The sequence below is a fragment of the Asterias amurensis genome, chromosome 6 (genome assembly GCF_032118995.1).
Source record: "Asterias amurensis chromosome 6, ASM3211899v1".
Lineage (NCBI taxonomy): Eukaryota > Metazoa > Echinodermata > Asteroidea > Forcipulatida > Asteriidae > Asterias > Asterias amurensis.
In genome coordinates, this window is record NC_092653.1 from 14506873 (window position 1) to 14521741 (window position 14869).

Genomic DNA, 14869 nt, shown 5'->3' on the forward strand with positions numbered 1-14869 from the left:
AAAAACAAAATGATTTTGCTGCCAGTGCTCTATATCAATGGCGGCGCAGCCATGGCAACGTGCATCATTTGCGCGAGGCTGTACTAATAATAATATCACTAATTGGGGTGATAGGGTCACTCTAAAATATGCATAGCTCTCAATTCAAATACCACACCGTTGGAAATTTTTACAAAGGCCGTGGTTTTATTAAAGGATGTGGGTACTTTTTTGTAACACAAAACACATTGTCCATAGATTTACATTAAATTTACACCGTTTGAAGTTAATGAAGGTAAAAAGCGTACATTAAAATATAAGATGCTGAGGTGCTGTGTAGTTTTTGAGAAATGAGTAAAACAATGTCATAAAAATACCTTTTGGCACGCTAAAATAATGTTCGTCTCATGATCACAAAGACGAAAATAATTTTCATGACATTGTTTTACTCATTTCTGAAAAACTACAGCACCTCAGCAGGTAATATTTTCAGGGAAGCTTTCTACTATCATTATCTTCAAACTATGTAAATTTAATGTAAATCTGTCGACATTGTGTTTTTGGCCATACAAAAAGTACATAGACCCTTTGAAGGTATATGGACACAACTGGCAATGACTCAAAAGAAATTTTGTTATTTAAAACTTACTAGGAAACGAGCAATGCAGAGCTGTTGTAGTGAGAGACGGCTCCCTCGTAACGTTGTTTTCTAGAAGGGGGAAATTTATCACTAAAATCATTTTACAAAAAAAAATACTTCAGGCCTAAACTCCACTTTAGGCATCTGAAAGCGCACAATCTTGTGCAATATTGCTTCTTTTTTCTTTCTTTGGAATTCAATTTTTCTTGCGAATTCGATGACCAAAAGAGCCCAAATTTTCAGAGGTTTGTTAACTCTATGTATGTTTTTATTTGCATACGGAAAAGCACAGGAGCTATATGGGCTTTAAGTTGTATATCATTTCATTTCAATAATAAATAATAGCGAAAAACACACATCTAAAACATATCCATAAAATAACAAATCTGTTAAATTTGGCTCAATTATTCATCGAAGTTGCAAGAGAATAAACGACAAACACAATTGTTGCACAAACTGCGTGTGCTTTCAGATGCCTAAAAACACTTCAGGCCTGAAGTCTTTTGATATTTTGAGTGAGAAATTACCTGTGTCTCAGAAACAATATTTACTGAACAAATTATGCCGTCCAAAGTGTAATTTTACACTTTTGGTTTGCCTACTTTAATAGAGGCAGCTGCAGCTGTTTATATCATTGCCCGTTATCACCGACGTTTTCAAGCTTCATCTTCTTTGATTTATTACAAATAGAGTCCAATGCCTGTAGTGCTACCCTGAATCTTGGGGTCCGTGAATCGACCGTAAGGGTGATAGTTTAAACTGTCATTTGAAGGCGAAGTGACTAATTTTGTTTTCTCTCCCTAATATCTGATTTTAGAGCCCATTCCACCAGACCCGTGTGTCTTTGGTTACTGTCAGAACGGTGGAGCTTGCCACAACGTACACGGGACTCCAGTGTGTTTCTGCCCGAGCTACTACGCTGGCCAAAACTGCCGTGAGTATTATCTTTTGTAAATCACTGTACAAGTTATTTTACATTGACTATTTTGAATGGTCCCTTAGAATCCGTAAAGGAAAAGCAACAATTAATTCTGACACAGTAGCTATACAGCCTTATTTTTTTCCACAATAATTGTAAAGGTTTGCGTAAATATCTGAATAATTATAGTTTCGTAGCACAGTAGGCCTACTCGGTTTCTTTTTTTTTGAAATGGTTTATGTATACTATTATTACAACAACCCTGTAAAAATGAAACAAATTGCAGATACAACAAACATGTGAAAATGAAACAAACTGAAAATACAACAAGCCTGTGAAAAAAATTATTTCAGTTAAGGTTGTAAGGGTTTTTGAGATTTGTGTGGTTTTTGTATGTGTAAAGCGCCTCTAATTAAAGTGTCCTAAATTACACCTGTCCTGCGAGAGCAATCACACATCTTCCCTTAAAGCGCCCCAACCAAAAGCCGCAAAGGCCTCACCTTGGCTCATTCGACTCGTAAGGTTTTGGTATGAAACTGTTCTTAAAGGCAGTGGACACTATTGGTAATTACTCAAAATAATTATTAGCATTAAACCTTTCTTGGTGATGGGGAGAGGTTGGTGGTATGAAACATGGTGAAAACAGCTCCCTCTAAAGTGCCATAGTTTTCGAGAAAGAAGTAATTATCCACGAATTTGATTTCGAGACCTCGGAATTAGAACTTGAGGTCTTGAAATCAACCATCTAATTACGCACACAACTTCGTGTGACAAGGGTGTTTTTTTCTTTCATTATTATCTCGCAAGTTCGATGACCGATTGAGCTCAAATTTTCAAAGGTTTGTTATTATATGCATATGTTGCGATTCACCAACTGTGAAGGCTAGTCTTCGACAATTACCAACGGTGTCCACTGCCTTTAAACCGTTCGATTCGTTTAAGGCTATACAATTGTTCATGTGTATAATCAAACTAACATTATTTCAATTGGCCATCGCGTTTTTGACATTGTTGCCAGAAATTTGGAGCGAATATGTCCTTGAAAAGAGAATATCCCGATCTTTAAGCACTACACAATCTGAATTAACGCTTCTCAGATTAACATTTTCGGAAGTAAACATTTTTTTTTAGAACAATTCGCTAAAACTATCACAAGCTGCACGTTGTAGGCTTCTAACCGAAAGTAATGCCTTTAGTTTCAAGACAACCAAAGGAAAAAAACCTTCCCCATAATGATATCCTGGTTACAATTTGTTAAGGTTGAATAAAAACGCTCGTTAAAAATAAAATAAAAAAATAAGGCATACTACTTTAAAGCCATTGGACCCTTTCGGTAAACACTATTGTCCAAAGCCCACACTTTGTGTACCACAACTTCTATATCAAATAACAAACCTGTGAAAATTTAGGCTCAATCGGTCATCGGAGTCTGGAGAAAATAACGGGAAAACCCACCCGTGTATCCGCGCGTTTCGCCGTGTCATGACATGTGTTAAAAAATAAATCCGTAACTCTCGCTATCGAGAATTGATATTGTTTTACTGTTTTGTCAAAAAGTAAAGCATTTCATGGATTAGTATTTCAAGGGAAGTCTTTCACTACTACCTTCTGTAAACCCTGTAAGTTATTTGTAAATATGTGAGTTTTTTTTTTTTTTCTGTACCGAAAGGGTCCAATGGCTTTAAACAATAAAACTAACAGTAAAATTTACGGGGGGTCCAGTAAACCCCAGATTGCCACAACATCGGTCTGCTCGCTGGTTAAAATCCCCCTTCATTCACCAAGCGGGTTTTATGTGCCCCCCCCCCCCGTACTTTGGCAACTTACATTCATTTGTCGCATAATACACTTTGTGCAAGCGCTAACTGGTGAATGAGATGCCTTAAACGGTTTAGCTAATAGCGATCAAACTTGATCGTCTCAGCGTAGAATTTGACGGCTAAAAATACAAGCGAGCCATGAATTAAATTGAGTCATGGGTGTGGCCGTGACCGTCAAAGTGCTCTAGCGCCCTCTAGTGGTGGTGAAAATAATACTGCAGTCTTTTGACCGTGATGAGGGACTGACAGCAGCAACGCTGGGTGGCGATGTGCTCTTGTTGATTTATGGCTGACTGGCTCCGTGTAAAAAAAAACAATAGTCTTAAGATAAGTTTAGAACAAAGCTCTTCTGACATGATTAAGAAACGTTCAATTTAACTTGTTGTTTGCCTATACCATATGGAGGTATTTGACCACGGGGAGCCTGCGGCAGTCGGAAACACAACCCATGTGACCACTTACAGGCTGTTACGTCACTAAACTGGTTCACAGACGCCTCCTTTTGTTTGTACACGGCTTTGGCAGGGCACCAGCCTAACTGCAAAAAATTGGCACACTTTCATTTTCTGTCGATGTTGTCTGCTTCACTCTCCACCACAATGCCGGATATAAGAACACAGGACATGCAAAAAAAGTTCTTTTTCTTTAAAAGTTCCAATGTTTCTCATAGCGGATTGTGACCGGATGTTCCCTATTCTCGGAAGGTTATTATCGGTAAGGTTTACATTATTTTCGAGGCAATTCGGTTCTCTTTATTATACCGTGAATAAGTTTAACCATAGAGTAAGGACAAAATTTCTTTTTGTCCTTACTCTATGGTTTAACCGTTTAATTGTTGTGGTTGGTAAGGAAATGCTAAGTGCATTCTCTGACTTTTTAATGTTAGCAATTGTGACTTCCACACCACACTCCAGGTTTGTTTATGCATTAAATGCCACAGTAAATGTTTTTGTGTATAGCATTATATAATAAAAATATAATAAAACAAGAGTTTGACAGTCTGATGATCACATTAATTTATTAGTCATTAAAAATATTCAGCAAATTACAGTAAAAAGTCATGGGGCTCTGATCTGTCCTGATAGGTGTGGCAGGTGGTGTCTGCATTATTAAAAAATTTCTTATGGTTACAGAGAGAGTGCCATAACAGGCCCGCCAGAGCACATTTTTTCCAATGGGTGTATGGTGGATTTTCCAGAGAATAGACGAAGCCAATAAGCGGGCCCCAGAAGGTTTTTGGTCCTAGATACTCTAGCCCCTGTCGTGCATTCCAAGCCATTATTCCGAGCCATTACATTAGAAAATTAGGGGTGCTTTAGCTTGCACCCCCGTTTTTTGGTAGGGGTGCTGCAGCACCCACCTAGCACCCCCCGCTTTGGCGGGCCTGTGCCATAACTGTTTACATAGCCCCATAAATGGGTCCAATCCACTCTGCCGTACTTTTGGCCCCATCACTATTTTTATTGATATCAATTTCTGTTGCTTTTTTGTCTGCAAAGATCTCCATCATGAAACTTACAGATCTATAATAATGCTATTATCACTGAAGTTGTAGACATCAGCCCTATGGTACTTCAATTGCAACAATTGCAGGAACCCGACTATTTATGGGAACATCCGTAATTGTTTGCGCTTCGGGTGAGGAAATGGTATGGACGTGTCGCTAAGTCAGCTAGCCTTGGCCACACAAGTGGGGCTAGATAAATAAGCAAAAGAAATTGATATCAATGGTGCCGGTTGGATCGGAACATTATGGGGCTAGTGTTTACAAGACAGATTGTATTTCATTTTACTGCATGCATTGCTCCAAAACCAAGTAGTATATTGTCGTAGTATTGATTGCTTATTGAGTTGCGAAAACTGTTTTATTTTTTTCAACTACGCTATTAATCGTGCCTCGACTACCAAAGGCAAAATAGTCGTCACACAACTCGGTTCATCATGCTGTCATGAATATAAAGAAATGGTCGCGACTTCCAGCTTGTGAACCATTTGTGTTGCATGCTCAATGCTCATACAGTTTCGGTACTTATATTCACGACAACATAATTTACTTAAGAGAACCACAATCAGACATCATATTTTGTGCCCAATTATTCCTAATGTCTATTTTCCATTGCAGAATACTACAATGTCTGTACCAGTAACCCATGTCTTAATGATGGCCACTGCTCTCTGATTGAGTACACTAATCCCCCATCATGGCGTTGTGGTTGCAGAGAGGGTTTTACTGGTTCATCATGCGAAACAGGTAAGCACCATTATAGCCATGCAACATGGCTCAAATTGTACACTGGATCGCAGGACTGATGCCACTTGCCAGAGTTGTTTTGACTGGCATGTCCAACAGTTGTTTTGAATACAAATATCCCCCTCATCTTTTCTAGTCTTTAAATTAAAAAACTATTATGTTAAATGTTGACTGATAAAATAACAACTTATCTTTCATTTCTGTTGGGTATGAAAGTGATTATGACATGATATTTGTTTAGTTCTTGTTCAGTTAAAAGCTTTTTAAAAGCATTTTAATTGTGACAAACCGTAATAACACAAAACCGTGAACGGTTGTACTTTTTTATGTGACACTCACAAACTTGACACCTTTATAGCATCACAATGGTCATGTGAATTTGAGTATGTTTAAACTTGTTGTAAGGCTTTAATACCGCCTGGCTACGTTTTATTTAAACACAAGGCCTTTATCATCAGGGAGGGCCCAATTTCTAGAGGCTTAGGAACAGCATGCTTACAGCCTTAAGTTAAACTATGTGCTTCGCAGTTCATTCCCAGTTGACGCACTCATTCTCCAGCATGTCCAACCCAACTGGGTTGGCTCTTCCACAAAATAAAGGGATGCCACCATTCTACAGAACCAGCCGTAGGAGTTCAACAAACAGAAGGAAACCATACTCAATGCTACTCATATGTATGGTTCTATGTATTTGTATGTTGTACGTGTACCTCGTTGCAGATCTTTTGTAGTCAAACTTCTTATAATCAGTCCTGTTAAAATAACCAAACAAACAAATAACTACCGATAGTGTAACGTTTAGAAAAAGTATTGTAAATTTTGAGTTGCTATAGAGGCCTCATGTCTTAGTGAAGTCACCATTAACAACATTTGGGTTGATTTTTTTTTTCACAGCGGCAACCACACAGTCATATTGTGCCCGTATTTCTTGCTCAAACGGAGGAACCTGTTACCATGATGACACTACAATTGAAGGAATTTACTGCCTTTGCACTGAACGATTTCATGGAACCTTCTGTGGTATGGAAAACTTAAACTTAATTTTGTACATAATTACATTTATTAATGTAGGCCTATGAAGGGGCACATCAATTTTCCTCTGGCATGTCTGGGGACTTGGGACATTTTTATAAAGAAAATTGGAATTTGTATTTGAAATTTGCAAAGGGCACCACAGCAATTGATGTTGGTGCTATTAGTTTTTCCAGGCCTGTTTACTACTAGTTTCATTCACAATAATATAAGCTGCTCACACAAAGTTAGGAAACTTTTTGTAATCAAGTACGTATATAATGTTTATATTTATTACTCTCTTTGTATAATGTTAAATTATCAATGCAAAGCTGAAGTGTTCTTCTTTAAAATGATACCACATTTGTAATGATTTACTTGTTGCTGCGTTTGGCTACATAGTGTTGTTTAAGCCTGGGCGACTAGTGTCATTAGTTAGTCGAGTTGGACCACTCAACTACTTGGTTAATCGTGCCGACACAGTTACAACATAAATAGTCGCGACTACCTGTTTGGTTCACCAATTATTGGGCTATTCATGCACAAATCCATAATTTACCTTCAAAACACAATCAGATGTCTGATAGATATCTGCAGATATTCATGCTGGAAGGATTGAAGAATCAGTGACACAATCCTTCAATACTTCCAGCATGAGTATTGCGCCTGTGGCAAGTTACACACTTAAGGCTGCAAAGCATCTTAGTTGCGACTAGTGTCAAAGTGGCAACTTTTTGTGGCACGACTTGTCAAAAAGTAAATTTCACTGGTCCCCCAGGCCTGGTGCTGATTACCAGAATTTAACAATAGTGTTTCTGCCCTTCATTAGAGAATGCCCACCCGTGTAACAACATCGTCTGTCAAAATGGTGGTGTATGTGATGCTGACCATGGTGACCCAGTCTGCCTTTGCCCCACAGGGTACTGGGGAACAAACTGCGAAGCAAGTAAGTAAATCTCACACTAACTTTTCATGGGATTTTGTTTAACTCTTGCTTGTAAAGACACTGGGGTGGATTTCACAAAGAGTTAAGAGTAGTCTTATCTCGAGTTAGGATGAGTACCTTGTCTACATTGAAGTCTTCTGGTGTATCCCAACTTATGCATAATTTAACAAATCTGTGTCAAATCTGGTAAGCAATTGGTTAATGAAGTTGCAAGAGAATAATAAAAAAAAATTGTTGGCACAAATTCGTGTGCTTTCAGATCAGATGCCTAAAAAAAGGCTTCAGACCTGAAGCCTTTTTAAATATATCTGAGACGGTGAGAAACAACCTCTTTATAAAAAAACTACATTACTAGCGGGAGCAGTTTCTCACAAGTTTGATACTATCAACAGCTCTTCATTGCTTGTTACCAAGTAGGTTTTGATGCTTTAACAGTTATTTTGAGTAATTATTACCAATAGTGTCCAAATTGCCTTTAAACATGTTAAAGATCATTAGTTTGCGTTGACCGCTGCTTTGAAGTCAGTGCCTGCTTTTTTTGTTGATCTTTTAGCTACTCCTGATGACATATGCAGTTACTACAACCCCTGTCAGAACGGGGGATCGTGCTACACCAACTTAGAAACTGTGTACTGCATTTGCCTAGGAGATTATGTGGGTGACAGCTGCGAGACTTGTAAGTATATACATGTAGTTGTATCGACCTTTGCGTACAAATCTTCGCTCTAATGCAGATCCATTTCGCCTTACTTTTCCCATGACTCACAGTAAGGCGGGAGATCGAACATTCACTGTTTCAGCAGCTAAAGAGTGGAATGAACTTCCCTCCTATATTAAATCTGCTGAAACAGTGAATGTGTTTAAGAAGATTCTCAAAACATACCTCTTTCCTAATTGATTTTTTTTTCTATTGTTGTTTGTTTGTATTATGTTTAGTATATTGCTCTTTGTAAACGCTGTGATATGGTTTTACCATGAATAGCGTACCTAAATGCATAACAATAATGTAGGCAGGGAACAGTAACATAAAAGTGACATGGCATTTTGGCTGGCTACGACACAATATTCTGGTTTAAGAATAACTTTTATTGTGCCATGGGATTTGTTGTGCTCAAGCAGCTCGACATTGGACCCTGTTGTGTTTTAAGAACTTGTAATGAACAAATGTTAGATATAAGTCACTTTACCATAATTAAGGTTTATTGTTCCTGTATTCTTACGGTTATTTTATTGTCGGTGACTTGACCGGCACCCCTGAACAAAGATACTACAACACAAGGGCTTAGTTTGTAAAGCCCTGCATTTTAATCCAGAGGTTGTTAGTTGAGATCCTGCTCTAATCAAAATGTGATAGCTTATCCCAAAATTATTTACCCAGTCAGTTTTCCTTGTGCTTTCTTATTTGATTTAAACATTTATTTATGCTTTTTGTTATGGCAGATCAACCCAATGGGCAATCATGCGGTTCTAGGGATCCATGTCAAAATGGTGCTACGTGTGTAATACTCGCAGGTGATGGGGGTGATTCCAACGTGTTTTGTCAATGCACTTACGGATGGACTGGACCCAGCTGCAGTATTTGTAAGATATTCATACATTCAGATTTGTTGGTTTACTCTGGATTTGTGTTCACCGTAGTGGTTGTGTGGTCTAGCACCAGAATATATATCATGTCATGATCATATCAAACATTTTGTTCCTGGAAGAGTCGGCCGGTCGTCATATGAAACTGTTAGAGTTATAAGAACTAACAGGTCATCAGGTCATGGGGGGGATATAAAGCCTTTGAGCTTCCCCTTTTCTCTGGAGTTCCCATACCATCATCATTGAGGTCATGCTCCAGCATAATTTCAGCATATCAGAATGAAAGAGAAAGCTAAAAACACATTGGGGAATAGGTTTTATTTTGTTATTAAAGTTTTTTTATATTTTATTATGATGACTTTCTTGAGCATTTATTATTGATATGAGCGCCCAATAAATGTACATCATTATTATTATTATTTCTTTCTGGCTGATTGACCAGGGACAGTGTAACAGGTTTGTCAAGATTTTATCAAAAGTGTTGATGGATGTGAGTGTTTTTTTTTTTCCACAGCCTCTACTCCCTGTGGTATATACACCTGTTTAAATGGTGGGATATGCCGTCAATTATACTATGGAGTAACCACCTGCGATTGTGTTCCAGGATGGACTGGTCTGGATTGTTCACAACCTGACGGTGAGTCTCAGAGTTTGGTCATCAATTTTTAAAGTAAATAATTTGTCACCTTGGTTGCAGGACTTGCAATCACACTAAGCTTTTACTGCTGATTTCAGAATGACTAGAATAAGTTTTGATTTTTTAGTTGCTGGATCACAGCTTCTTGATTTATGTAATTCATAATGATAGATGTCAAACCAATGTAGTATGAGAGAGATTGGGTGTTGCCAGCTTGGTGTTTATATCTCCTTTGGGAGTTTGCTGAGTTCCTTTGATGAGAAGATCATCTACGTGTAAATAAAACAACCAAATAAAAACAAAACAGTGCCTATAGCGCCATTCCAACAAAAGGCATGATCATATAGTGCTTTATAAAATGAAATCCTTTATGAAAAATTAGCACAATTTAATCTACAAGAATACAATATCTTCTCTTGGATTTTTTTGATATAAACTTCTGGTTTGTTGTAAAACAATTGGGAATTGTGTTTCGTGAAAAATAAGTACCTCGCTTGGAGGTTTCAAATATGCCTTACATACAAGACAACCCTCCTCGTCAAAACTTTGAATTATAAAAAAAAAAAAACTGTGTCTTTTGCAAGTGCAAGATCATTGCTTTCCAGACTTCTCTGCACATGCCATTTATTTTATACTTAGGGTGCACTGTATTAGCTAGCTGAAAAATAAAAGTACATCTGTTATATAAGCAATGACTGTTGATTCTAGTTACATTAGATGAATTTCCATGAAGAAATCTTTCCCACATGTTGGGTATATCAGTAATAATGGTGTTTATTTATTTGTTTTCTATGTAGCTGACACCAGTGCTTGTGCCACAATGGACTGTAACAATGGCCACTGTCAAGAAATATTTGGAACTGGTTTTTGTATCTGTGATCATGGATGGCAGGGAGAGGACTGTGAAACAGGTGTGTTTGAAAATTTCATTATCAATATATTTTTTACCGCATGAGGGCGCTCTCAAAAATATTTGTATCACTTCCCGGGGCTGTATTTATTCACACCCAAAACAGTTATTCATTTAACATTTTCACGATTCATACTGGGGGAGAGTCATCAATAAAGATAAAGACCAGCAGCGGGTTTTGCAAAACTTAACGCAGCTGCGTAAGTCGACTTGCGCAAGTTTCGCCATATCTGTGTGGCAAGTGGACTTAACGCAGTTGCGTAAAGTTTTGTGAAATCAGCTGCAGATGGAGCTTTTTAAGACTAGCTGGCTTCTGCGTGCTGGGTGGCTAGCTCATGTACATTGTATTACTTGGAACGCAATTTATACATGTAGCTATTAGTAATAACGCGTAATCTATTTCGAAACGCGTGTTCACACAACCCAACGCGCACAAAAAAGATTTCTTTAACTTAGTTTTAGAAAATATATTTAAAAACCTTGAATTTTAAGTTGTTTTTCAGCAATCTGGATTTACCTGGGCAGGCTGCAATGCTACCACAAAGGATCCTCAAAAGTTGTTCATTAATTGTATATCGGAGTAAAATAGCATGCTCAAAAACTTTTTGTTAGGGAGGGACATGAGTCATAGGGCACGGTATTTTGGTTTTATAATCTTTTTTTTTTTTCTTTATACTTTTTTTCAGACTTTCAGGATCCATGTTCATCATCTCCATGCAGAAACTATGGGTCTTGTATTAGTTTCATCGGTACATACGTCTGTTTCTGTCTCCCTGGCTTCCATGGTGATAACTGTGCCCTTGGTAAGTTTATGTTGATAATACCGGGGGAAACCAAAAGCTGAACATAAATTATTTGTTCAATTACACTGGTGCAGATTAAGCACTGTACACCCAGTACTTCTTGAGTTCTTAGAAGAAAAAGTAGGCACCTATACTGGTACAAGTACTGAGCATCACACTGCTTAAAGGAACACGTTGCCTTGGATCGGATGAGTTGGTCTATGAAAAGCGTTTTGAAACCGTTTCTTATGAAATGCATGGTTAGAAAGATGTTTTAAAAGTAGAATATAATGATCCACACAAGTATCAGTCAAAATTGCACGGTTTTCATTTTACGTCGCGAACTAACACATTCGGCCATTTATGAGAGTCAAAGTTTTGACTCCCATAAATGGCCGACCATGTTTGTCGATGAGGTAAAACGAAAACCACGCAATTTCGAGGCATATTTGTTTAGATCATTGTATTCCACTTTTACAACATCTTTCTAACCATAATCGATTTTATAACAAGCGGTGCCAGGACGCTTTTCAAAGACCAACTCGACCGATCCAAGGCAACGTGTTCCTTTAAAGACTTTGGACACTATCGGTAATTGTCAAAGACTAGTCTTCACTGTTGGTGTATCTCAACATATGCATAAAATAACAAACTTGTGGAAATTTGAGCTCAATCGGTCGTCGAAGTTGCAAGATATTAATGAAAGAAAAAAAACACCCTTGTCGCACCATGGTCACCTGAAGTTATGTGCTTTCAGATGCTTGATTTCGAGACCTGAAACTCTAAATCTGAGGTCTCGAAATCAAGTTCGTGGAAAATTAATTCTTTCTTGAAAACAACGTCACTTCAGAGGGAGTTGTTTCTCACAATGTTTTATAATATCAACCTCTTCCCCATTACTCGTAATCAAGAAAGGTTTTATGATAATAATTATTGTGAGTAATTACCAATAGTGTCCACTGCCTTTAATATACATTGTATGTATTAAAACAATATTTTTCATTGAATGATTGATTAATTTGTTTATTGCTCAAGTATTCAATAGAAATTGGCTTGGATCTCCTGCACTAAAAGACATTAAAATACAGAAAATATTGTACAAAATTAAGTGATACTCTTTATGAGACATGAAAAAATAATGATTTATACAAGTCAATTGCCAACTATAAAGCTACTATGCATCAGTGATATGTAGAATCTGAACACATGAGTGTGTCTTGCATTTATGTTTTATTATACTTCCAGAATTCAATATGGTTTGTTAGTGTCAGTGCAATAGCAATACTAACAATTTGTTCGTATTCATTTTGGTTTTTAACCCGTAAACACCAGTGTGTGTTAATAGCACTGTATACTCGATACTTTCCCCAGTTCCGTTGAAATAAAAACAGACAGGTGTCTTAACATCTAGTTGGTATATGACACTGCTCTGGAAATTCAGGGGTCGTGGATTCAACACCCACCCATGTATTATGCCTGTGATTTCTTTTCACAGAACTCAGGAAAGTACTGAGTATACAGTGCTATCACACATATCTTTGCATTAATACAATTTTAAAAACAGTGTTTCACTGAGAGGACCTTTCCCTGGGGTAAATAATAAATAAATAAATTAAAATAAAATTGGTTTATATGTGGGTAAAAAAACAAAATAAAATTATCCCTGATGCAAATTTAACATCTTTTAATTTTTTTGGTACTTTTTGTTTCTTTAGAAACGGCCACATCGTGTGCGAGTTACATCTGCCAAAATGGCGGCAACTGTACAGAGATATCGGGTAAACCGTACTGTTACTGTGCTCCGGGATGGTATGGGCTCAACTGTGAGATCGGTAGGAAACCACACCCATCATTAAAATTGTTTTGCAATAACTAGTGTTTTCTTCAATTGTTTTTCCTTGAAGTGAAATTATTGATCACCATTGCACGCACGCCACACACCGCAACTGTGCCACACTCACCATTTGGTTAGTCAATAGGTTAACATGTAAGCGCTGCGTCGCCTAAAATGTGCACTTCACTGAATAATGCACAGTGACTTGACCACTACAATGCAGCATCCAAGATATTCTCTATTATAGGATATCATGTTTAAAGGATCTATGTAACTATTTTATGACAAAAAACACAATGACCACTAATTTACACTAAACAGTTTGAAGATAGTTAAAATGGTAGTAGAAAGCTTCCCTGAAAATATTAGGTGCTGAGGTGCTGTAGTTTTGGGGAAATGAGTAAAACAATGTCATGAAAATAATTTTCGTCTCATGAGATGAAAATTATTTTAATCATTTACAAACGTATTTTCATGACATTGTTTTACTAATTTCTCAAAAACTACAGCACCTCAGTAAGTAATATTTGAAGGGAAGCTTTCCACTATCATTATCTTCACACCCTGTAAGTTTAATGTAAATCTATGGACATTTTGAAAAGTTACATAGACCCTTTATAACAATGTGCATTTTGCACAGTGTTTCCAACATCAAAGAGAGCTAGGAGCCGGAGTTTGAGAGCCCAAGACGGGGTTGGATCAACAGCCCTTGCTTGCTATTGTTACAGAGCCCAAAGTACATGTAGTCTTCAGTTCTCAACATATGCATAACTTGTTAACTGTATGTAAAAAAAATAAGGTGGCACACCAAAGTGAAAGCTCTTTAAACATGAAGAACATTTCTGAACACAACGAGGAAGGACAAAACACCAGTTCTGAAGATTTTTACAGGTTTTTTTTGGTGAAAGGTATAATTAACAGGTTGGTGCCTAGCCGCTGTTATGGACCTAACTTATTTGGCTGCAACCCAGCAACCATAACTCACAATGAAGACTAGGTCGAGACACAGTTCCTTTAAGCTTTTGCCTTAATCATGTTTTCAATTAATTTTCCAAATAAAAGTGTAACTATACTGCTATTGTTTTCTCTTGATAGCGGATCCACTCGATTCCTGCTTACTGGACCATCCATGTCAGAATGGAGGGTCATGTGAGTCACTGAACGGTTTAGTCATTTGTACCTGCCAGGGTAACTTCTTTGGTGAGCACTGCGAAAATGAAAGTGAGTACAATGTTTCAAATTTTTTGTATAATAATGATAACAATAAAATTTCTTGTATAGCGCATTTCTCACTAAACATATCTCACTGCTCCCTTTGGAGTATACAGCCTTGAGCTGCCATCGCGCTCAAGTTGCTTTTGCAAGCATAATATCGACCTTTTCCTACGCAGGTACCAATTGATACCCCTTGCCCTTGGTAAAGAGAAGAAATTATAGTGATGGCCCTCGGTCAAGTGTCATGACCGGGATTCAAACCCACACTCAGTGACTCAATAACCACCAGAACTTGAATTTGATGCCCTAACCACTCGCCCATGCCTTGTATTGTATTGTAG

General features: G+C 37.6%; 1 protein-coding gene across 1 annotated transcript in view; it reads left to right on the forward strand.

The window, feature by feature from the left end:
* Positions 1 to 14869, forward strand: part of LOC139938832 (uncharacterized) — a 39640-nt gene that overhangs the window by 1485 nt on the left and 23286 nt on the right. Inside the window, exons 2-12 of the mRNA XM_071934473.1 lie at positions 1437 to 1553; positions 5481 to 5609; positions 6504 to 6629; positions 7450 to 7566; positions 8120 to 8242; positions 9007 to 9147; positions 9665 to 9787; positions 10585 to 10698; positions 11384 to 11500; positions 13195 to 13311; positions 14409 to 14534. Of these exons, the coding sequence (XP_071790574.1) occupies positions 1437 to 1553; positions 5481 to 5609; positions 6504 to 6629; positions 7450 to 7566; positions 8120 to 8242; positions 9007 to 9147; positions 9665 to 9787; positions 10585 to 10698; positions 11384 to 11500; positions 13195 to 13311; positions 14409 to 14534 (1350 nt within the window). The remainder of the gene's footprint in view (positions 1 to 1436; positions 1554 to 5480; positions 5610 to 6503; positions 6630 to 7449; positions 7567 to 8119; positions 8243 to 9006; positions 9148 to 9664; positions 9788 to 10584; positions 10699 to 11383; positions 11501 to 13194; positions 13312 to 14408; positions 14535 to 14869) is intronic.